The sequence below is a fragment of the Macaca thibetana genome, chromosome 17 (genome assembly GCF_024542745.1).
Source record: "Macaca thibetana thibetana isolate TM-01 chromosome 17, ASM2454274v1, whole genome shotgun sequence".
NCBI lineage: Eukaryota > Metazoa > Chordata > Mammalia > Primates > Cercopithecidae > Macaca > Macaca thibetana.
The window spans coordinates 88,653,188-88,677,033 of record NC_065594.1 but is presented as its reverse complement, the minus strand read 5'-3'; the positions used below and the strand labels follow the sequence as shown (position 1 = coordinate 88,677,033).

At 38.8% G+C, this 23,846-nt stretch overlaps 1 protein-coding gene across 2 annotated transcripts in view; it reads right to left on the bottom strand.

The window, feature by feature from the left end:
* Positions 1-23,846, bottom strand: part of MYO16 (myosin XVI) — a 615,551-nt gene that overhangs the window by 163,531 nt on the left and 428,174 nt on the right. For both annotated transcript variants that reach the window (XM_050766698.1, XM_050766697.1), the window contains one exon: positions 778-853. In XM_050766698.1, the coding sequence (XP_050622655.1) occupies positions 778-853 (76 nt within the window). The remainder of the gene's footprint in view (positions 1-777; positions 854-23,846) is intronic.

The following is a 23,846-nucleotide window of genomic DNA, read 5'->3' as shown; positions in this document are numbered from 1 at the left end:
AAAGCTATTCTGCGCTTCTTTTAAAGATGAATGACTATTTCATTTATAGCAACTTAAAGCATACAAGATGCAATGTTTTAATTCACAAAAAAGGTTATTAGAAAAATGTGAATCACTGCAGAACTGCTAAGAAAATAATTACTAGAGACAGAATTATGTATATATGTATGAATATACATTTAATTATCACACACATACATTTTGTATATGGTCTTGTATATAGTGTAGAATTATAGTAGATATATGCATATAAAGTATTAATGCTCACTAAGTAGAAGGGTCCCGTAAATTTAAACTTACATGTGTATACATATATATACTCCTTCCATTTCTACTCCTCCTACATAGTGAGCATTAATATTTTATAACTGAAAGTACATAAGAATAAAATACCACCCTTAGTTGTGCTCCAGAGTCATCTTAAGTAATGAAATTCACCCTATTGTCGCCTAAATAAAGTTGGAAGTCACACTCATCTTCATTAGTCTTCACAGAAATCTTTTCTATATTCAACCCACTACAGTAGTAAAGGTATTTTACATTTCTATCTCCTAAAAGCTTAGTTAAATTATGGTTTCCACTGGACTCCAAATTACATTGTAGCAAACATATAGTGCAGCAAGACCCATTTCTTATTATTCTAGGCATTAGAATGCAAAAGGTATTTCAATTATGCTTTAGCTGGTACATATTTTATAGGAAAATATTCAGAGATAAAGGAATAATGGATGTATGGCATTTTAACCAGGGTAGGGCAGGAAAAAAAAATCAACTTACTTTTCATTACAAACAGAAGATTCTGTGAAAGGGAGTCTTTATTTTTTTCAATTGCCCCAACAACATCATACATTACCTAGAATAAAAGAAAGCAGCAAAATTACTAATGATTAAACATGACTGTGAAAATAAATTCCTTTAAAGGATAACTTGACCCAGGTGAAGTTTTAAATTATTCATGAAAGAAGTGTCTTCAGGTCTTAGAGTTCACATTACATGCAAGTTCAAAGCTATAATCTGCCTGTTCTCATTCTGTACATTAAACAAGGGAACCCTCTTCTGTTCTATTTTGTGAAGGTCTCCTTTGATCGCCAAGTTAAGAGCAAATAGTGATAGTTCACATTCACGTAGTCTCCTTTATTCTTAAGGACTCTAACTTGCTCAGAAAACTCACTAAATGCAGTAAACATACTTGGGAAACTTTGGGAATGAAGTGTGATTTCAGTTTGAGAAATTTAATAGTCTCCTAATTTTAAAAGTTCTGCTTGAATACTTAAAGAATTAGTACTCTGGAGTCTTTACAATTAAGAACACATAGGAAATAGTTAATTCTGGATTTCTAAAGCACAATTTTCTTCACCATAGGTGACTTATGAATCAATTTGAAGGATGTTACGATATAATTTTATCAGCATACTAGTAGAGGCTGAGAAACTTGATCTCTAAAGACTGAAATAGTTTGTTGGCTCTCTTAGTCAACTAAGTGTGAAATCTCAGTGGTCATGGAAAGCTGATCAGCCATACATTCTTTAAAAGGCTTACCTTTGAACATATACCTTGGGGCACAGCACCAGGGTCAGTGTGCCACAGTCTATTCTCTGCCCTGTGTGAACCGGGAGTGGATAAGGGGAGACACAAAACCAATGAAGCCTCATTACTCCTGAGCAAGAGTGAGCAACAACCAAGAAGGGGAGTGAGCATCGCTGCGAGGGGAGTGAGCACCCACCATGAGGGAGGGTGAGCACCGGCCGTGAGTGGAGGGTGAGCACCGGCCGTGAGGGGAGGGTGAGCTCCCGCCGTGAGGGCAGGGTGAGCTCCTGCCGTGAGGGGAGGGTGAGCACCCGCCATGAGGGGGAATTTGCGTCTCGCCTGAGGGAGAGTGAGCCTCACCCGGGTGGGAGTATAAGAGTTATGCCTGTGGACATCTGAGTGTCACCCATGAGGTAGTACGCATGGCTAATCTGAGTTCTTTGGGAATTTTGTCTAGAGAGCCCAGAGAGGACTGGATCCTTTGTAATGGATGGGTATTAGACAGAGACGGCAGAAGAAACTATGAAGAAAGGGCTTTGCAGCCAGTGGAAGGACCTGGAAAAGGCAGGTGATCCCTGATGCAAGTTCCTTTCTATAGGTTTTTATATTTGCATCTGCCACAATCGGTGCCTGATTATGTCCACCTTTCCCATAAAGGCTGAGTTTTTATTCTTTGCTGTTACAAGGGCCTAAATAAAACAGAAGTAATAAGGCATCTCACACGTTCCCAGGTTTTCCAATAAATTTGGGTCAGAAGACTAGTTGAGCTGGGGGACAATGCCAAAATCTTAAAACTACTTTCAGGTACAAGTAAACCATTGCCTAATTACCCAGTTTGCACTTGTGCCACCACATGGCTTAGTGATACTGAAATGTGAGCTTCATATGATGTGACACACCATACATTGTTAAATGTGAACAATGTATAATCTAGAGCAATGGTTCTCAATCATACCCTCCAGGGGACACTTGGTCATTTCTGGAGATATTTTTCCTGTCACAACTGGGGGTGACAGTTGGGCAGAGATGTTGCTACACATCCTAGTGTGCACAGAGAAGCTCCCACAGCGTGGAATTATCTGGCCATAAATGTTCATAGTGCTGAGGTCAAGAAACCTCCATCTAGAGGTTTGGCTTCCCTATGCCTTCCTGAGTTAGGAACAGCAGTGCCCAGCAAAACCATGGAGGAAGTCAACACATCTTCAGAAGCCACCTGGAGCTATGTGGAATTAGGCAAGTCATTCAATGTTCCAGTTCTGCAGTTTCTTACTTGGTAAAATGAGAGTAAAAATGCATTACCACACTGTTAATATTGTGATGTAATATACATGAAAGTTCTTAGGGCTGGGCGCGGTGGCTCACGCTTATAATTCCAGCACTTTTGGAGGCCGGGGTGGGCAGATCACGAGGTCAGGAGTTCAAGACCAGCCAGACCAATACAGTGAAAACCCATTTCTACTAAAAATACAAAAATTAGCTGGGTGTGGAAGCGGGCGCCTGTAATCCCAGCTACTCAGGAGGCTGAGGCAGAATTGCTTGAACTTGGTAGGTGGAAGCTGCAGTGAGCCAAGATTGTGCCATTGCTTTGTAGACCAAAAACAGTTATTTGAAGTGTAAGGGGTTACAAACAGTGTGGGTAATCTCTACAAAATCCTACTGTGCTGTGCTCTTATCCAGCCATGCTCACATGACTTTAGTAGTTACTCCAATTCACTTCTAGAAAATTAATGGAAGTTGAGATAATTTCTTCTCACATACTTCATAATATAACAAGTATGATAATCAAATTCTGTATCAGTGATTCGTTTTTCACTTTATTCCTAGCTTCCTCAAATGTCATTTCAGTTACATCAAAAAGACTATGCATTTACTAAAGATCTTGTCCAAATGCTTCCAATCATATCTTTCTCCATGACTTTGAGTATTTCTGGTGCAAATATCTAGAAGCACCCTATCTCCAAGATATTCAAATCCTGACTCTCATCTTTAATAGCCTATATTATTCTCTTCCACTTTCTAAACTTGCTTTTCATTCCCACTGGCATCTCCCCTCCTTCAATTCATCCATAGTTTCTAAAGCAATTGCCTATTTTGACTTCTTTCAGGTCTCAAGAAAACCTGAACCTTAGGGCTTAGCATTTAAGTAGCAAAAGCCACTGATAAGCTGCCACCATTTTTTTTTCATCATAGTTAGTCATTCCTAATTGTAGTAAATGACATGGTCAATCATTGGATCTGACTGTAATTCGGTATCATTTACATCTGCCACAAATTCATTCTGACATCTCAGATGGACCCTGTCTGGCTGCTAAGAAGTTCCCCGATTCACCTCTTGATAATGCCACATTACAATCCTCACAGTAACCGTTAGAAATCTTTTTGCCTCTTTTCCAGCTTCCAGCCCCAGCCCAGATTGGCTCATTCTCAGAAGATGGCCATATTTCTTACTTAAAAATTCAATGCTCTCTCACTTGAAATCTCTGAATCATTCATTCGTCCTTCTCTCCTTCCTCATGTTCACTGCTGCATGTTATGTAGATTAGAAACCGCGGTGCCATCTGGGATCCCCTCCCCCAGGACGGCTCCCTGTCATCTGCCAATGGCTGCAGTTTTCCCCTCATTTTCCCTTCAATCCCTGCTTTTTATATTTACTACCTTCACACTAGTAAAAACCATCACTTACTATTTTGACAGACAAATAGTCAAAAAGGCTAAGCACTGGCCTTTTACATCCTCACTTCAGTGCAACACTGCTATTTGATGCATATATTAAACTGAGAATGTCATTTCTCCTGTTCAGAACCTCTGACCCTGTCGTATGGAGCCCTCCTCTATATAGCCACAATCTACAACTCTAGCTTAGTCTCTGTGTGGAAATCCGATGATTTCAAATGAAACACACAGACACGCACACACATGCACACACACAAACACACGCACAACTGGACCATTGGATTTTCATTAAATACATTTCTTGTTCATGCTATGGGCTTGTTTTTTGATGGTGCTTCCAAGCTTCCCTGGTAAAACTGCTACCAAGTGCCTTGAGGGCAATGACTACGCGTTTCTCAGTTCCGTCTCTGCAGCAGCCAGCACGATGCCTTGTATATTGGATGCAATCAATAATTATTTGATGAGATGGACAGCAAGCTTTATAGCATAACATTGTGCTGTCATTTTTATTTAAGATAATGCTAACTAATCTTTCCTCAGCACAAGATAATGTTCTTTGGAGAGTTCTCATACATGGCACCTGGTTTACGTGGATGTCTAGAGAAGATGTTGAAGGTCTTCCTTTCAAACTAAAGTAAAAATACTCCCATTTGGAGGCTTCAATTCACTGTTACCTGGGAAAATGCATTTAACATCCACATACAACAACAAACATTTGCTGACGGCAGTTTGCTTTTTGTAGGAAGCACAGTGTTTAGTAAGTCATTTTTTATTGCTAAAAGGACATTTGTATGAAGTTAATGAATTGTGAAGCAGGTGAGCTTGATTATTTTTGTGATATTAGACAAGCTCTTTAAATTCTTTGATTCTTTTTTAATGTGTTAAATAATATTACCTAAGGGCCCTCCAACTTTAAAAGCCTTTGACCCTATCCATAAGATATAGATGACCAGTCCGACAGGATTTGAGTTGACAGATGGACACAAATATTAGAGACTATGCGAATAGCTTATACGTTTTATCATAATAATGAAAACAATTGATAATATGTCACATAAAATTGGTATTAGTGGATTGTTAACACATGGTTGCAAATAGTGTTTTGTTGTTATCTTTTCCTGGTGCTAAATTTGGAATCAAGTATTCCCTCTGGGACATCTTGCAAATTTTTGTGAAGAGAAATGACATGGAGACCTTCTGAACTGTAAGGATTCACAACAGCACATTGTGAGATTGAGTATTGGATCAACCAACGTTTCTACGTATTTCTAGTGGACAGAGCCAAGTAATTTAAATACACAACACAAACATGCACACACAAGCATGCACAAATACTTTTCTTTTTCGTTTACAGATAAAATACTACCGGATTCCAAATTAGGTCTTTTAACCACGATACTTTCCTTGATCAGTGAAGTTTCATATTGGCCTTGTCAAAGGCAATTTGAGGGCCCAGCCCAGTGGCTCATGTGGAGGCTGAGGCGGGTGGATCACTTGAGGTCAAGAGTTCGAGACCAGCCTGATCAACATGGTAAAACCCCGTCTCCACTAAAAATACAAAAACTACCCAGGCATGGTGGTATACACCTGCAATCCCAGCTACTCGGGAGGCTGAGGCAGGAGAATCACTTGAACCCCGGAGGTGGAGATTGCAGTGAACCGAGATCACATCACCACTGCACTCCAGCCTGGGCAACAGAGTGACACTCTAGTCTTGAAAAAGAAAAAAAAAAAAAGGCAATTTGAAAATCGAAATAAATGATGTCCATTCATGCCCTTTATTATGTCTATATGTATCCTGTTTCTATTACCTTTAAATATTTTTAAAGTTTTAATTTTGAAGTAAGTTTAGATTTGCATACAGTTGTAAGAAATAATACAGATAAATCTCGTGTACTCTTTACTTAATTTGTTTCAATAGTAACATCCTGCAAAACTATCACAACCAGGATATCGACATTAATGCAGTGAAAATATAGAATATTTACATCACCACACGGATCCCGCATGTTGCCAATTCATAAACAATTTCACTTCCCCAAAATCAGTTGAGTCCCTTTGTGTGTGTGGTTCTATTTCTGTGTCCTTATTCCGTTCCATTGACTTATGTGTAACATGCTTTAAGGACTTTAAATGGAGAAGGTTAATTCCTCCCACTTAATTCTTCTTTATAAACATTGTTTTAGTTATTCTACCTTCTTTACCTTTCAATGTAAATTTTAGAAAGGTATCATCTAATACCTTTATATCTACAAAAATTTTACTGTGATTTTGATAGGAATGCATTAGCCTATATGTCAATCTGGGGAGAACTGACTACTACTATGCTGATTACTACTAAATTGACACTATATTGCCTTCAAATCTATAAACATGAAATGTCTTTCTTTTAATCTAGATCTTTAACTTCTTTTATCAGCATTTTGTGGTTTTTGCCACACAAGTTCCCTACATATTTTGTTAGATTTACACCTAAGTATTGCATTTTTATGAGCAATTGTAAATGTAATTGTATTGTTCACTTCAATGCCCATTACTAGTATACAGAAATACAATTGATTTTTTGAATGTTTATCTTGTGTCTTGTGACCTTGCTAAACTCACTTATTAGTTCTTTTAGTCTTTTCTTTTCTTTCTTTTTTACGGTAGATTTCTTGGGATTTTACACAAAGGCAATTATGTCACATATAAATAGGCACAGGTTTATTTCCTCCTTTCCAATCTGTTTGCCTTTTATGTCCTTTCTTGCTTTATTACACTTGCTAGAACTTCCAGCAGCCTATGTTAACAGTGGTGAGAGCAGACATCCTTGTCTTGTTTCTGATCATAGAAGTAAAACATCCAGATTTCACCCTTAAATATAATATTGGCTGTAGGATTTTTGTAAACTCTTTATCAAGTTCAGGTCGTCTTTTCCATTCGCATTTGTCTGGGAGTTGTTTTTTATCATGACTGGATGTTAAATTTTATCAAATGCTTTTTCTTAATCCTCTGATATAATCGTGTATTTTTTTCTTGTTTGACCTATTGACATGATGGATTACCTTGATAATTTTCAGATATTGAATCAGATTTGCACCCCGAGAAAAAGAAAACAAAAACAAAAACCATTCTTTTTATATATTGCTAAGTTCTATCTGCTAATATTTTAAACATATTTTTTCACCTATATTCATGAGGGTTGTTTTTAATTTTCTCTCTCTCTCTCTGTGTGTGTGTGTGTGTGTTACTGTCTGTGTGGTTTTTGGTGTTAGGATGATACTTGCTTTATAAAATGAATTAAGGAGTATTCTCTTCTATTTTCTAGAAAAGATTGTGTAAAGTTGGCTTTAATTTTCCTTAAAACATTTGGTAGAATTCTCCAGTGAAACAATCTGGAATAGGAAGCTTTTCTGAGAGATTTTAAATTACAAATTCATTTCTTAAAAGTTACAGAGCTATTCAAATTGTCTATTTCATATTGGGTGAATTGAAGCAGCTTGTGTTTTTTGAGGAATTGATCCATTCCTCAAAGTCACAGAATTTATGTGTGAGAGCTGTTTGTAATATTCCCTTTGTACCTTTTTGATGTCTACAGGGCCTATAATGATTTTCCTTGTTTTATTACTGATATTGGCTATTTATGTCTTTTCTCTTTTCTCTTTGTCACTCACATTATAGGTTTGTAATTTTTATTGGTGTTTTCAGAGAACCAGCTCTTTGTTTCATTGATTTTCTCCTTTTCTTTCAATTCCATTGATTTCTGCTTTTCTTGTCATTGGCTTCCATTTGCTTACTTTGGGTTTATTTTGCTCCTAGGTTCCTGAGATGGGAGCTTAGATTATTGATTTGAGACTTTCCCTCTTTTCTAACATATGCATTTAGTGATATACATTTCTCATTCAATACTATTTTAGCTGTGCCACACAATTTTGACATGTTGTACTTTCATTTTCATTAAGTTCAGCATATTATTTTTAATTCTCTCAAGATTTCCCCTTGTATCCATGGATTATTTGGAAGGGCACTGTTAAGTTTCCAAGTTTATGGAGATTTGGCTGCTATCTTTCTGTTATTGATTTCCAGGTTGATTCCATTGTAGTAGGCAAACCTACTCTGTATAATTTCAATTATTTTGAGTTTGCTTAGTTTTGCTTTACGGCCGAGCAGATAGTCCATCTGGACACATGTCCCATGGGTACTCAAAAAGAATATGAATTCTGCTTTTGCTGGCAGATGTGTTTATAAATATTGAGTAGATCTCGTTGGTGATGGTATTGTTCAGTTCTCCTGTACCCGTGCTGATTGCCTATGTCATTGTTTTACCAATTGTTGAGAGGAGGGTGTTGAAGTTTCCAGCATCACTTTCTGTCTAGCTGACTTCTTTCAGCACTTGGCAAGATAAGGAAGGCACACACTAATGCGTGGTCAGAGTAGATGTCTAGGTCCCTACCCAGCCTCCTCTGATATGCAAGAAGAATGAATCTTCATTATTGCTGGGTGAAGATAAAGCATCTACCTCTCCACTACCTCTCCAGTAAGTCTCCAGTCATTCTTCCCTGGCTGTGGGATGAGCAGTGGAAGGAGCTGAAACACTTCTTTACTGCTTCCTACATAGCCTTCATAAATTGGGTAGTGGGGTGTTACCTCTGCACAGTGCTGGAAGTCCTAACCCCCTACCAAGCCTCCTCTGATATCACCACAGTGGCAGGGAGCTAGGGGAAAAATATCCATTTAGAATCTTAGCACAGTACCACAATCTGAAATAAACCTATGCATTAAAAAATTGTGCACACTAAAAGGAAAACTGTGATTTCAATAAATATAACTAAAAAGATTATTTAAAATTTTGATTTAAAAAAATGTAATAAATGTGATTCTAAAAAAAGTTATAATCTGGACTAAGATAGCCCAAATGTTTTCTTTTTGTCTTAAATGAATACAAAAGCTTTGTATTCATCAGGGTTCTCCAAATGAATAGAACCAGTAGTATAGTATAATATATATAGTCTGAGTTATTGGCTCACATAATTATGGGGGCTGAGAAGTCCCACAATCTGCCATCTGCAAGCTGGAGACCCAGGAATGTCGACAATGTAGTTCGAAAGCCTAAGAGCCAGAGAGCCAATAGTGTAGATTCCAGTCTAAATCCAGGAGCACCAAGGGCAGGAGACTGACATTGTAGCTCAAGCAGTCAGGCAGAGAGACTTCAACCTTCCTCCACCTGTTTGTTCTATTCAGACCCTCAAGGGAATGGGTGGTGCCCACCCACCCCCTTGAAGCTGGGGAGGACATCAGCTTAATCAGTCTATGATCAAATACTAACCTCTTCGCAAAACACCCAAGAAACCCTCAGAAATGATGTTTAACAAGCCATCTGGGCATCCCATGGCCCAGTGAAACCAACACGTAAGTTAACCATCACAACCTGGGAGTTAATTCTGAAGAAAAGATGTTAATGGAAAACAAAAAAATCTAACTTGATGATCGATCATGTTGGATCCCTGATAAATCCTCACTGTTTACAAAACATGTACACTTTGCCTAATTAAATCCTTTGCTTTATAGCATTTTCTCATTGTACTCTGCTCCTCACTTTCCTCTACCCTACTCACAAATTCCTCCCTTGCCATCACTGCTGCCTTTCCTTTCAATAAACTCATTTCCAGCTTCTCCAGCAACCAAGGCCAACTCTGCCTTTCTAGGCCCAAGTCTCTAAGAGGCATCAAGCTGTCATGAAAAGTGCGTTGGCCTTGCTCAGTGACACACCTTCTGGGGTCCAGCTTCAACAAGCCCCAGGGCCTGGATAACCAGGGCAAGTCACTGAGTTTCCAAGGCTTCTCATCTACAACACAGACAGTAATGCTGACCTCTCTCTCTAGCTCTTTCTCTCTCTCCCATTCCTCTTTCTCTTTCTCTGTGTGTCTCTCAGTGGCTTTGGAGATAAATAAAAAGGCTTGTTCCTACCTACCTTTGCATAGTTTTTCTATAGTTTTCTCATGAATGTCCCTAATTGATGTTTCTAATGCTCACCTGTACCTTCTTCTCTGCCATTTTCCAGAGTTTTATACATGACTTACTTGAGAAGGACTCATGGTATTACCTAGGTAATCTGTCTTGAGGCTGTTAAACAGGCTGCCTCCCAATAAAAAGCTTCTCATTCTGGACCCGTAATTATCTCACATGAAATTCACTGACAACTTATGAAGGAAATGCTTCCAAAGAAATCTCCCTAGAACGGAAAGCCCATTAAGCTCATCAGCATCTATACTCAGCCCCTGGACTTCACTGACAGCCACCGCCTCCAGCACCAGGAAGAGGCAATAACTTTGCATAGAGAAGAAGAAAAGCTGCAAAACAGTGCAGACAAGGCCAGTGGGCTCCTGGGCAATTCAAAGGAAAGTGAGCCTCAGAGCCTAGTGAGATGGAAGCATTTCTAGGAAAGAAAAAGCACCAAGGAGAAACTCAGCCTGTATTAGAATTCACCTAGAGCTTTGTGAGTCTGGAGTGTCAGGTCTGCTGACAGATAAAGGTCTGCTCTCTGCTGTGCCACTGGGGAGAGCAGGTTGGTGCTGCTGGAGCAGCAGAGAGAAGATTTTAGGTTGAAGGCTCTCCAGGGTCACTCAGGGCAGCTGCTTGGCTCAGGGCCTTGCTTGTCTCTTTTGGTTTATTATTTGGGGGATGAAAGGAGAAAAGCATGAAAGTAGCCAAAGATAGAGGCTAGGTTTATCCCTTCCTTTTTCCCACTCTCTTTACATAACTGATCTTCAGCCTTTATGTATTTATTTTTCCTTCTGAAGATTGGAAGACAGGATTCATGCAGTACATGGCAGCGTCTCTCATGCATGTAATAGAGAAATTTATATTCATGCGACTCAATATGGATCTTTAAGGAAATTGTCATGTATTCAAAATTTCCTTTGGAATGATTCTGTTCAATAAAATAACTCAAAAGAAAACTTAGCATTTTGCTTATGCTGCGGCAGTTAGCAATCCTCATTTAAATGCTACAGTGTGGATGCCAAATGAGGGGTGCAATATAAACTTGAGAGCAGTGACAGTATGTGGCTTTTTTGGAAGTACTTGCTGTAACACTCCAGCATTGCAATAAATACAATTAAAAGATAAATTATGTCAGCTATATATGAAAAAAGGGGTATAAAACTTTCACCATGTCTGTGACTCAAAATTCATCAAGATACTGAGTTTCCTGGCTCCACAAAGAAAACAAAAGTTACAAAATGCCAAACCACATGCATTTTCCTCCTAACTGAAGGGTGTCAGGCTCATGCTTGGCTAATCACCAAGGAAACTGAAATCCAAAGGCAAGAGAGCACCACTGAAATAGCTCCATCCACCAACACTGGATTTTAATTCCCTGAACTGAAAGCAAGAGCAATTGGCTTACTTCACCTTGTTAAAGAAGGTCCAAGGGTTGCCCAGAGCTGGGGAATAGTGAATTCTTTATGTCTGCAGCCTCATCCCTCGCTGCGCCTTGTACCAGGTGAGAGAAGAATGCAAAACTGTGAAATGTGAGCACCTACTATGTGGCTAATAATTTTAGTGTCTCTCAAAATGTGCTTTCCAGATTCCCTAAAGGAGAATATCCTCTGGTGTTTAATAAAGAGGCAAATGCTTTAAACTTCACCCCAGGCCTCTTTAGTCATTATTGGAGAGGAGTCCAGGAAGCTGCATTTTAAACTTGCTCCCCAGTTAAGTTAGATGCACGTTATGTATGAGAATCACAGCTCCAGCTACTAGGAGCTTAGGATGCTCTATTAACTCAGTCCTATGCGGTGCTGGCAGGTGAGAAAGGAGCGTGGGAGCACGGTTTGCTGGAAGTAACTGTTCACAGTGCATTTTATTTTATTTAATTAATTACTTTTTTTGAAGCAGAGTCTCACTTTGTCACCCAGGCTGGAGTGCAGTGGCACGATCTCTGCTCACTGCAACCTCCGCCTCCTGGGTCAAGCGATTCTCCTGCCTCAGCCTCCTGAGTAGCTGGGATTGCAGGCATACACCACCACACCTGACTAATTTTTGTATTTTTAGTAGAAACAGGGTTTTGCCATGTTGGCCATGGTGGACTTGAACTCCTGACCTCAAGTGATCCATCCGCCTCAGCCTCCCAAAGTTTTGGGATTACAGGCATAAGCCACCATGCCCGGCCTACAGTGCATCTTAAATAAAGAAACACAGTCCTTCTGAGAACAGCCATTAGGGCTGATATTGATGTATTTTTAAATTCCTTATAAGTTTAAGATGAGATTACACTATAACTATACTCAAGGCTAAGCTATTTTCTTAGGGAAGTTAGCATTTTTTGAAAAGTTCTTGTAAAGGAAAAAAAAAACTTTCAAATACTTTTATCTAAGAGGGTAGCAATAAAGTACAGTATTTTTCAAATATCCCTGGTTATTGTGGTACCCTATATATGCCATATATGGTGTTGGAATTTTGGAAAAAATGATATAAAAATGAGAGTGTGGTAAAGCAGAAGGAACAATAGACTAAGGGTTGGGAAGAAGGGATTCTCATTCTATTATAGTTTCTGCTTCTCAACCTGTAGAAACACTCATGGGCCACGTGCTGGCATAACTAATTGTGGGAACATGATAGTCAGCTTCTCTGAGCTACAGTTTCTTATCTATTTGAGTTTTGATCTCTGGCCAGTTCACACTAAATTTTAATGATTTTATTGATTAGCATAATCCATCAATAAAATTATTATTTTAGGGGGCTAGGAATGGCTTACATGTAAATTTAGTATATGGGCATCTATTTAGATTTTCAGATTGCCTTTGATATGGCTAATGTCAAAAGTTATTAAAATATCATCAATGGATTGAGGAAGTTATCAGGGTTAAGACTAAATTTTTAATAAGCCAAGGAAAACAGCAGGGACTAACCTTTTAAAAATATTTTGTAAAATATGTTACATGTTGTATTAGTGTGTTTTCACACAGCTGTAAAGAACTATCCGAGACTGAGTAATTTACAAAGGAAAGAGGCTTAATTGCCTCACAGTTCAGCATGGCTAGGAAGGCCTCAGGGAACTTCCAATCATGATGGAAGGCAAAGGGGAGGCTTTTGACTTTGCTCTTGTTGAATTTAACATGCTATACTAATAGAGATATTAAAAAGTCAATATGCAGCCCACAGCAGAAATAGAGTGGAGATCTGGGAATCATCACGTATATGCAATTGAATCTTGACAGTAGATAAGCTCCCTGCTCTGAGAAACATCATCAATATTCACAAAATGAAAGTAAATTCATACATCCATCAAATTTATAATCCCTTTCTCTATCATGTTATTTATATGATGCAAAATATAATCCTTAGGAAAGAAGTGGTTGGAATTCAATTTTTAATTAAACCACTTTTCTGGTGTTGGAAGTGGTGATAATTTAAAATGCAAAGTTTTGAGATAAACCCTTGAATTCAATATATCACATCAGAATATATGTGAAGATTGGATTTTAGCAAAATAAATAAGAGATCATTTTCAGCATATATAAATGTGTCCAATTATTTTCCCTGCCTGGTTTCAGTTTTCTATCTGAGGTTTGCTGAAAAGAGTCTCAATTTCTTCTGTAGTGGTAAACCAATGTCTATATATTGTCAATATTTATAAGCAACAGCTTCTATTCTTTTACTTTCCCATTAAGTGATTCTATCCACTAGTTTTTTTTTTTTGCTTTCCTTCTGATTCAGTTTAAGTTGATGAATACTAATTAACAAAGAAGGTTATTAGGAACATATAGTAATGAGTAATGTTGTTAAGAGTCCTATCTAGATATCTAGAAATCTGTATATGGATATTCCCTTGAAATTGACATGGCTGAAATTTATGGATATGCCTCATTGATTCCTTTATGAAAAAATATACCAATCAACTAGTTCATAAACTATCAATATTCTGGAAAATCTAAAGTTTTATAACTTTCTGTCAGGTCATGAAGCTAAAAGAATATATTAAATATTTGAAGAAGCAGAAGATTCTCTAAATGAGATATTACATTTTGTCTTAACAAAACCTAGGTAAGAAAAGGTGGATCATGCCTCCCGTAAAATACTGCCAAAGGTGAAATTCATGTAAGCAGTGGATCACCAGGAGCCTGGTAGAGCTACTTTTATTTTTCAAAACGTCTGCTCAAGGGGTGAATAAATACAGATGTAAATTAAGTTCTTTCTCTGCAGGTCAAAATATCTTTGTCAAATAGCTTTTAAGAGTATCAGTTTGGCTTAGACCAGACAGATTTGGTTGTTATGTCTGGGGATTCTGCCTGGAGAAAAGGAGAGAAATAAATGAAAACTGCCCTATTGATTAGTTCATGTTCTTTGTTTTTTAATTTAAAAGTTCACTCTCAGAGTCTTCTTGGGGACAATGCGTCCCCCACAAATCTCTGGGGAGGTAAAGGACGCGTTATGAAAGGTGTTCCTGACACAGGTGGAACTGAGAAGTTGAACAGACAGAGATCCCTGCAAGCATGTTATGTAAAAATCTTTACGATGGGAGGCTGAGGAGAGTGGATCACCTGAGGTCAGGAGTTCGAGACCACGGTGAAACCCTGTCTCTACTAAAAATACAAAAAATTAGCTGGGCATGATGGTGGATGCCTGTAATCCCAGCTACTCGGGAAGCTGAGGCAGGAGAATCACTTGAACCCAGGAGGTGGAGGTTGCAGTGAGCCGAGATTGTGCCTTTGCACCCCAGCCTGAGCAACTAGAGCAAAACTCTATCTCAAAAAAAAAAAAAAAAATGTTTAAGGGAAAAGAGGTTGGCTTTCATCACTAGATCATCTAGAATTGACCGCAGCATCAATGAGACAAAGATCTCTACTCAGGGACTTGCATAACAGCATAAATCTAAACAATAGAAACATTTCAAACTTAGTTTATTCAAAGATAGAGATACACTATTTTTAAAGAGGAGAAAAAAACTACGTATTTTAGAGACGGGCTACAAATCAGTGACTTCATTCTTTTCCCCGCATCATTTCCATCAACAACGTTTTAGTGATATGATTCCCATAAAGGCCTGTGGAAATCAGTGACATGAACAGTAATGATCAAGGCCTACGTGTCTGAGATTACAACTTGATCTGTAGGGTTGTGGTTTAGAGCTACAACGAAGGAATCATGACAAATACAATCAAAATCTACCCACAGAGAGATGCATCTACAAGCACAGTAGATAAGGTGGCTATAAGTTTTTATGCCATTATAAAATTACAACTTAGAGTATGTATGTAAATTGTACAGAATGTTTTAATTTTATAAGGTGAAATCATATGGAAAGGATCTTTTAAAATGCACAGTAAAATTTCACACACCTGTATGCCTGATTAAAGTATTAGTTATTAAACTAAATGGTAAAGAATACATATATTTTTTACAAAATTCCCTTCAAAGGGAGCTACCCATCACAAACCATCCCAAATATTCTGTGAAAAACAAAATTTTGTTTTCTGTTTTCTCTCTTAATATTATAGTTGAGAAATATCTCAATTTTCTGTATTTAATACTATATATAGAGAATTTAATTTAATTTTATGCTATATTTTTATATATTTTTATATATTTAATTTAATTTAATATATAGTTAGAGAAATATCTCAATTTTCTGTACATATCTTCCACTGAAGTATTTCAAGTGTCATAAGAAGGGCCAGAAAATACCATAATATAATCGGAGTGGTTACACCTTTCCTATCATCTACTGAAGCGATACCAGTAACCCTGTGTATATAAAAATAAACATTCTAACATGACTTCCAAAACATTACTTTATATAATGTGAGCACTTTCATAAGATAAAAGAATTGACTCTTTTTAAAAAAACAAATCAAGGACATTTTACCACTTACTTTATTTTGAGCAACTCAATGGGGCCACCAATATTCTCATCTGAATGTATGGCAAAAGTTGATTGGATAACCTCTGCAATATTATCTGGTCTTCAATATCTGTGATTGATGAGTTCAAAATTTTATGAAGTACTGTTGTATTCCTGCACTGAAGACCTTCAGCCATTGTTGGGGAAATAGATGACTCACATACTTGAAAAAATGAGTAAAAATAATTGTACCTGCATTTATTGCTTGTCATTGTACTTAACCTTTGGGACAAGTTTATGAGGTTCATAATTATATTTTCTTTAATGGTAAATTTCATGGTGTGAGGGTCCTTATGCTCCTCAAAGGCACACAGCAATGGAGCTGGAAATCAAACCCCCAACAGCTGGGCCCCAGGCAGGGCTCCTGCCCTTTCTACCCTCCTTCCACTATGCCACATGAATTCTATGAGTACAGACAACAAACACATTAGGAATTTCACCCCATGATGTGGTGAAGAGAGAAAAGCACAGGGAACTTGGGGAAAATAAGACACAATAGTGTCACTGCTAGCCTGTAGTGGCTTGCATAGTGTACCCTAAAATTCACGTCCACCCAGATGAACAGAATATGACCTTATTTGGCAATAGGGTCTTTGTAGATGAAATTAGCTAAATTAAGATGTGGTCCTGCTGGATTAAATCTTTGTGAGAAGAGGAGAGAACACACAGAGGGATAGGGCCATGTGATGGAGGCACAGATTGGGGTGATAGGTTTGCAAGCCAGGAATAGGGGCCTGCAAGGCAGGAATGCCAATGGCTAGCTACCACCACAAGCTGGGAGAGAGACTTGGAACAGCCTCTCCCTCAGTGCCTCCAGAAGTAACCAACCCTGCCAACACTTGACTTTGAACTACTATCCTTCAGCACTGTGAAAAATAAATCTCTGTTGTTTTAAGCCACCCAGCCTATGGTACTTGGTTTTGGCAGGCCTAGGAAATTAATATGCAGCTGTACAATCTTTGGTGAATCACTGAACTTCACCAAGGCTTATTTACCTGAAAAATGGAAATAGTAATACTTATATCCAAGACCATGGTGACAATGTCACAGAAGTACTTTGTAAACTGGAAAATGTCATGCAAGCTTCAGGAATCATTATTGATAAGGGCAAAATGAGATCAAGGAAATTTAGATCAGGCCAAGAACTTGATCTGAGGGAAGATGGATAAGATTTGGAAAGACAAAGAAAAGGGATGTTCCAGGTAAGGAAAATCACATGCGCAAAACCTGACTCAGAGAAGTGTAGGAATCACTTAAAAATGAATCAAATGTGGCAAAGAAATTCTACAATGTTATCTGATAAAACTACTCCTCTTATCATCTGTCAAGATGAACCAATAAATACTTTATTAGCTTCCTAGGGTTGCTGCAACAAGTAATGAGTCAGGTGGCTCAAAACAAGAGAAAGGTGTTCCCTCTCAGCACTGGAGGCCAGCACTCTGGAATCTGGTCAAGACACACCGCCGGAGGCTCAACGGGTGGACCCTTCCTGTCTCTTCCAGCTTCTGGGAGTTCCAGGTGTTTCAATACCTACCCGTGTGGTCACATGGCCTCCTCCTCTTCTCTCTCAAATCTCTCTCTGCCTAACTTTCGGAGTAGACTTTGGACGTAGAGCCCACCCATAACCCAGAATCATCTCCTCATCTCAAGATCTGTAACTTCATTATATAAATGAAGATACTTTTTCCAAATAAGGTCATATTCACAGCCTCCATGGATGGGGGCCCGGAAATATTTTTGGAAGGCTCCTGTTCAGCCCATTACAATGCATAAACGTTTGCGGGGAGAAGGAGCTGAAACAGGGATGCATCATCTTAGGTGTAAGAACAATATCACCAACTTGTTGCCTATAAACCATTCAGACCAATCACAATGGGATGCTTATCTGAGATCCAAAGAGATTCACTTCATGCTAATATAAATTTTCATAATAAACAACTTTCAGACAAAGATCCTATGAGCAGACAACAAACAAGGCTCATATAGGTAGGTGTCATATATTATATTACATATATATTATATAATAATTATTAATTTGGACCTATATTTTCATTAATGCAATTTTTATTACTTAAGGTTGTTTTACTATCTCCTAATCTATTTGCTTATTTCACATCAAAATTTAGGAGCTTAAAAATTCTATTTCTTACTAGAGGTAGTTTAGAATCACCTTAATGGAAATTTAACTCTCCTAAGAGCCAGTGTCTTTCGCCAAATCATAATTCTTTCTTCTATCAAGATTCTTAATTTTAATAGCCAATAAAATTAGATACATTTCTGAATTTAATGCTTATCTATCATGTAAATCATCAGAATTTTAAGAGCAGCCCCTATAACTGATAATCTCATATATGATTTAATATTTGCTAAAACAAATAACCAAAAAACCCTACAAGCCTTCCTTAATTCAGATTCATGCTCATTAATGAGACCATGTTAATATTTCATGTACAGCCTCTTCCCATTTACTTTAAAATATTTCTGTAATGGAGACTGGAAAATGTACTCTGCTCCTATGAGTAATGAAAAATTCAAATGTGTTTAGAAAAGATCTTCAGCTATAATTAAAATAATGTTGCTTAAACATTTCTAAAAGCACCTCAGAGCCTCTGTTCCAAACAAGACTCTGAAGCCTGGCCATTCTTCCTGGTCAGAGCTTTAAGGATAGGCGAGTCCCTCCAGGTGGGGCTGGATGCCAGTATCATCCAGGAGTAATAATTATCCTTCCTATAAAAGGTAATGAATTTCCACTAAAAAGACCAGGTAATCCTATGATGGAGGAGCAAGCGGTGATGAAGGAGATACGTTCTACCCCATCCGTCTGGCCGAAAAAGTGGCAACAAAGAACCCCAGGGCCACTGGGGGCCATCTTGACTCTCAGAGAGCTATTCAGCAATGTTCCTCCTATTGTCCAAACTAGACCTTGTATATTGATTTCAAATCAGTTAACTTTTTCTACATGTCTTGATTTATAAAATACAGAAAGTGTTGCTGCCTTATTCGAAACTGCAATAGCTCAAAATTTAAGTGTATGTGTCTACATTTGATTATTCAAATGGCATATGGCTTGACATATTGCCACAAATTACATATAATCTATACTGAACATGTGAATGAGTCCTCAGGGAGTCTTTTGGCTAAGACTCATTAATACATCTTAGTACAATAAAAGATTTTTATAAAACCACAAAACTGACTCCCATGATAAAAATCTTACTTAAAAAACAAAGGTGATTTTACAGGAACATTCATGTTTCCACAGGGGTTTAGGCTGTGTACCAGCTAATCGGTTGGTTTCCTCTGTTTTGCTTTATTTCTATCAGAACTCAGCGAAATAATTATATTGACTTAAACTCAGTTGTTTTCCCAAAAATTTTCTAAAAATATTTGAAGCTAAAAATGGAAATTTTAAGTGAATGCACAACCATTTTTTAAATCGAACATAAAATAATTTAAAAACGATTATTCCCAAGCACATTTCCACTGACTGTAATGCAATTAGCATTTATTGAACATCTAGTGCACCTCCAACACACAACACAGACTCAGAAGGCACACCAAGTATGTACTCGCCTACAGTCACTTCCGTAAACCCGAGGAAAAGTAATTCTCAGAAGGCACGCCAAGTATGTACCCGCCTACAGTCACTTCCATAAACCTGAGGAAAAGTAATTCTCAGAAGGCACGCCAAGCATGTACCCGCCTACGGTCACTTCCATAAACCCGAGGAAAAGTAATTCTCAGAAGGCACGCCAAGTATGTACCCGCCTACAGTCACTTCCGTAAACCCGAGGAAAAGTAATTCTCAGAAGGCACGCCAAGTATGTACCCGCCTACGGTCACTTCCGTACACCCGAGGAAAGCATGTACCCGCCTACAGTCACTTCCATAAACCTGAGGAAAAGTAATTCTCAGAAGGCACGCCAAGCATGTACCCGCCTACGGTCACTTCCATAAACCTGAGGAAAAGTAATTCTTAGAAGGCACGCCAAGCATGTACCCGCCTACGGTCACTTCCATAAACCCGAGGAGAAGTAATTCTCAGAAGGCACGCCAAGTATGTACCCGCCTACAGTCACTTCCGTACACCCGAGGAAAGCACGTACCCGCCTACGGTCACTTCCATAAACCCGAGGAGAAGTAATTCTCAGAAGGCACGCCAAGTATGTACCCGCCTACGGTCACTTCCGTAAACCCGAGGAAAAGTAATTCTCAGAAGGCACGCCAAGCATGTACCCGCCTACGGTCACTTCCGTAAACCTGAGGAAAAGTAATTCTCAGAAGGCACGCCAAGCATGTACCCGCCTACGGTCACTTCCGTACGCCCGAGGAAAAGTAATTCTCAGAAGGCACGCCAAGTATGTACCCGCCTACGGTCACTTCCGTAAACCCGAGGAAAAGTAATTCTCAGAAGGCACGCCAAGCATGTACCCGCCTACAGTCACTTCCGTAAACCTGAGGAAAAGTAATTCTCAGAAGGCACGCCAAGCATGTACCCGCCTACGGTCACTTCCGTACGCCCGAGGAAAAGTAATTCTCAGAAGGCACGCCAAGCATGTACCCGCCTACAGTCACTTCCGTAAACCTGAGGAAAAGTAATTCTCAGAAGGCACGCCAAGCATGTACCCGCCTACAGTCACTTCCGTAAACCCGAGGAAAAGTAATTCTCAGAAGGCACGCCAAGCATGTACCCGCCTACAGTCACTTCCGTAAACCTGAGGAAAAGTAATTCTCAGAAGGCACGCCAAGCATGTACCCGCCTACGGTCACTTCCGTACGCCCGAGGAAAAGTAATTCTCAGAAGGCACGCCAAGTATGTACCCGCCTACGGTCACTTCCGTAAACCCGAGGAAAAGTAATTCTCAGAAGGCACGCCAAGCATGTACCCGCCTACAGTCACTTCCGTAAACCTGAGGAAAAGTAATTCTCAGAAGGCACGCCAAGCATGTACCCGCCTACGGTCACTTCCGTACGCCCGAGGAAAAGTAATTCTCAGAAGCACGCACGCCAAGTATGTACCCGCCTACGGTCACTTCCGTAAACCCGAGGAAAAGTAATTCTCAAAGGCACGCCAAGCATGTACCCGCCTACAGTCACTTCCGTAAACCTGAGGAAAAGTAATTCTCAGAAGGCACGCCAAGCATGTACCCGCCTACGGTCACTTCCGTACGCCCGAGGAAAAGTAATTCTCAGAAGGCACGCCAAGCATGTACCCGCCTACAGTCACTTCCGTAAACCTGAGGAAAAGTAATTCTCAGAAGGCACGCCAAGCATGTACCCGCCTACAGTCACTTCCGTAAACCTGAGGAAAAGTAATTCTCAGAAGGCACGCCAAGTATGTACCCGCCTACGGTCACTTCTGTACACCCGAGGAAAAGTAATTCTCAGAAGGCACGCCAAGTATGTACCCGCCTACGGTCACTTCTGTACACCCGAGGAAAAGTAATTCTCAGAAGGCACGCCAAGCATGTACTCGCCTACAGTGACTTCCGTAAACCTGAGGAAAAGTAATTCTCAGAAAGCACGCCAAGCATGTACCCGCCTACGGTCACTTCCGTAAACCCGAGGAAAAGTAATTCTCAGAAGGCACGCCAAGTATGTACCCGCCTACAGTCACTTCCGTACACCCGAGGAAAGCACGTACCCGCCGCCACGGTCACTTCCATAAACCTGAGGAAAAGTAATTCTCAGAAGGCACGCCAAGCATGTACCCGCCTACAGTCACTTCCGTAAACCTGAGGAAAAGTAATTCTCAGAAGGCACGCCAAGCATGTACCCGCCTACGGTCACTTCCGTAAACCTGAGGAAAAGTAATTTCCTGAGATCATCACACTTCAATGTAACTTGTAAAATACTCCCTACAAATTCAACAAATATTTACTATGAAGAAAATATAGCCTGAAAATTGAAATACAAGTCTAAGATTCCTTTTTTCCTAAAGAATTTTTAATAGTGAAATCTCTCAAATTCAAAGAACATGAATTATATTTCAAATGTATGTTTTTATAAAATTTATGTATATAAATATATTTGAATATATGAGAATATATACAATTATAAATATACACATATGCATGATATATTATAAATATATATACATGTAGAAATATATATAATATAGAAATATATGTATGTATTTATATACATATATTGATATATTTATATATGTATTGATTAAATATATAAGTATTTAAAATTTAATAAATTGTATATATTTATTAAATATACAAATATTTAATAAATGGAAATATAAAATATACATATATGAATATAAATATAGAATATGTATATAGTATGTATACAAATATATAAGTATATTTATATTTGTATATATAAATACATATATAGTATATATACATATATTTATATTTGTATATATACAATATATTTGTATATATACACACATATTTATATTTGTATATATAAATGTTTTATATATAAATATGTTTTATATATAAATATATAATATACATCTATATACACATATACATATAAAATCCTCCCTGGATTTCCTTCTGACGTGCCACTCACCACCCCAGCCTTCTTCTGAGACTGTGCCCCTCTAATGCCTCTCAAAGCTCCTTGTTAGACTAACTACCACATCACTCAGATGCATTTTCTATTGACCCCTTTTCTTCCTTTCCCTTGGTTTCTATGATACTCCTTTTCTACTAACTTTTGTTTTCCTTCTCTTCCATTCTCTTTCTGAGTGCCATAATCAGGATACACATTTTCAATTATATAACCATATTTCCCAAAACCATCAACCTATCTTATCTCAGCATCAAGTACTTTTAGCATTGTATTAGAAGTTGCACAAAAAAAACCCCAAATTCAGAACATCTAAAACTGAATAGCATTCCTTCCAAACTGCTGCATCCTCCAGGGTTTCCTCTCTTGGTTGCCGTAATACCACCCTCTGTCAGAGAGCCAAGTGAGACCCTTCATGGTCCTTCCAGGCTGTCTCCTCAGCTTTGCACATGCAATCAGTCACTGTCCCTGCTTCCTCTTCCTCTGAACGCCTCCTCTTATCCGCTGGTATCACTCAAATGCACACCTTGACTGGGCATTTTCAAAGGCCCCTTTATTCTTTTACCAATATCTCCTGTATCAGGCCCTCTGCTTTTTTGTTTTTATTGCTTCATCTTCCTACTTTGTCTAAAAATAGTTCATGAGTTAACAGTGTCAAGAGGACAAAGCCCTTGGTGGTGCATGCATATTTACTCATGATTTGGCCCAACCCAATCTTCTTAGACATGTCACCTACCGCCCTTTCTACCCTGAACTGAACTTCTGACACAACTTCCCAAATACTCTGTAGGTGCTGTGTTGGAATGGCATCGCCCATCCATCCTGGTTGCTGCTTGGACTGCGGAGGCTGAAAAGGAGAAGCCTGCCTTCATGTAGGCTTGCACCAGGATCCAGATGCTGTTTAGCTTCCACCGGTCTGGTGTGATGGCACAAGACTCAGAGGTAGACGGAGTGAGAACCACACTTCTGCTGCTTCTGCTGTGTTACCTGGTGAGCCTCTGTGAAGATGATTTTCCCTTGCAGTGGGAATCTCCAAGCCTAGTCCCTTCCTCCTTTGATGTTGAGTGCTAGGGTTTACACATGCTACTTGTGCAGGTGGGAGCAGTAACAGAAACAGCAACTGTAGCAGCAGCTTCTCAGTTTGGCTAGAGGCTTCCTGATCTAAGATAAGGCTGTAACTGTCTTAGTAACTCTGTTCTGTGGTGTGCTTGTAATGTCATTCCTGAAAGTTCAA